The 2,157-nt window shown below is 36.7% G+C and overlaps 1 protein-coding gene across 1 annotated transcript; it reads left to right on the top strand.

The window, feature by feature from the left end:
• The first annotated feature begins 566 nt into the window (after positions 1-566).
• Positions 567-1,355, top strand: LOC118348424. The gene has a single exon (XM_035690044.1). The coding sequence runs from the start codon at positions 567-569 to the stop codon at positions 1,353-1,355; it is 789 nt and encodes a 262-aa protein (XP_035545937.1).
• Positions 1,356-2,157: the final 802 nt, after the last annotated feature.

The raw sequence follows: 2,157 nt of genomic DNA, 5'->3' as shown, positions 1-2,157 counted from the left end.
CTAAGAAACTACCTAGCAGCGGTAACGGAAAGACAGTTATTATAATAATCCATTAGAGCAAGAACCCTCGTCTCCAAGTTTGAATTTGAATAATAGATATATCTATTATCACTTTAAGCAACAAATTGGTTTAGAAACTCTATATAAGAGGAGAACCCAGGTACGTAAAAGAGATGGAATTCATTATTGTTATTATTATTATCTTCAGTCACTGACTTAGGCATCGGAGGCGTTCCCTTGAATCCCTAAGTCCACTACTCTTTGGTTGCAGGTAATCGTGAGGTGTTGGCGGTGAAACATGTCCATAACCGTTGGCGCCGTCTGTGGGATTTCCTAAGTCTCACACTTAACGTGCTTTTCACATGCCCATCACAACTCGGTCTTAGGCAACTAAAGATTAGAGAGAAACTTCACAAAACATGGAGGATAAACTTGCAGAAATGGAGTAGATAATAAAGAAGCTTTCCACAGAGGTGGACTCACTGCATAAGGAAAATGAGACTCTTAAGTCATAAAACGGGCTGTCAAGAGAAAATGCGACACCCAGTTAGGCTGACAGGGTAGAGATGAAGGCAAACAGTGTGGGTAAAGGTTATCAGGAGAACGAGGAAGTGAAAAAGTTGCACCACAACGTGTGTAGCTTGATTGGTAAATATGAGGAGTTGGCCAAAAAGATAGGAACGTCCTCTTCGGTCGATCAGTTGCTGTTTAGCACAAATCTACCATTTTCTGCGAAAATCATGACGATGCCTTTGACCGGAAAGTTTAAAGTCCCGTCGATGGACCTGTATGATGGCTCAAAAGATCCTGTGGAACACTTCGAGACTTTCAAAGCCCATATGACGCTTCACAGATTCTCGGAGGAAATTATGTGTAGAGCTTTCCTTTTGACTCTAAAGGGATCAGCGAGAGGGTGGTTTGGTGCACTACAACCAAATTTCATAGAAAGTTTTGAAAAATTGGGCCTACAGTTCTTGACCATGTTGATGGCGAGTAGAAAGAGCAGGAGACCCACTGCATACTTATTGACTGTCAAACAGCGAGAGGATGAAAGTTTGAAAGAATATTTGACACGCTTTAATAAAACAAAGATGACGGCCGATGATCAATACGAGAAAATCATGCTAGCAGCGTTGCTGGGAGGTGTTTGGCCAAGGCACCCTTTTATGGCCGAGCTGGCCAGAAAAACCCCTTCCATTTTACGAGAGTTCATGGACAGGACCGATGATTTTGTTAATGCTGAAGACACCCTGATTGCCTTAACCACCCAACAAGAAAGGAGTGAATGGGAACATAAAGGAGGACAGAAAAAAGACCGAGATGGAGGTCCAAAAGCAAAAAAAGACCAACACTAGTTAAGACGTGATAATAATTTAAGAAGGCATAATGGAGGTTATGTGCACTACTCCGACAAAATAAAGGAAGAAGAACCAATCAATGATAACGGGCGACAGATCGAGAAGTACTATACTTATCACAAAACAATGGGTATAGAATCGAGGACTGCTACAACTTGAAACAAAAAGTAGAAGAGATGAGAGACAGTGACGAGTTGGAATGCTTGATCGCCCAGAACATACATGAAGACCTGCTATGGCTCTCTTTAAAAAAATGGTAGGTCCATCGTTAAAAAGTTCAAATTTAATGCAAGTTTTATATTTACTTATTTTTTAAGAAGAAATGTACAATAATTACGCACTTTAGAATTATAAATATTATTTCTCCACTAGAAAATGGTGGATTAGGCCCAAAGAAAGTACAACAATCTGAACTACATTTCATACTCTTAATAGCTCCTAGCTAGACAAATTGATCATGAGAATTAGGGCTTATTTGGATTAAAATATCTGAATATACTTGTGAATTGAAATAAAATTGTTTGAGTTAATATTTTTTTATAGGAATTTGAGATATGAGAGAGAAAAAATTGAATAAAAATATTATCGAGTTAAAATTGTTTAATATTATTTTTATTTTAAAATTTAAAAAGGTATTATTATTATTATTATTTGCTTAAGAGTTTAAAAAAATTACAATGTTTAAGCAATGATTAGATACAAAAAATTAAATATTTAAACCTAAAAAGCATTTTATATTTACTATATACCGAAAAAAATATCTAAAAATAATTATGTTGCGATAATTGTCGGACACAAA

This window comes from Juglans regia, chromosome 5 (genome assembly GCF_001411555.2).
Source record: "Juglans regia cultivar Chandler chromosome 5, Walnut 2.0, whole genome shotgun sequence".
NCBI lineage: Eukaryota > Viridiplantae > Streptophyta > Magnoliopsida > Fagales > Juglandaceae > Juglans > Juglans regia.
This window is presented reverse-complemented; position numbering and strand designations above follow the sequence as displayed.

Bases quoted from the DNA above. Each gene is read 5' to 3' on its own strand.
- LOC118348424 (XM_035690044.1), top strand. From the start codon at position 567: ATGAAGGCAAACAGTGTGGGTAAAGGTTATCAGGAGAACGAGGAAGTG.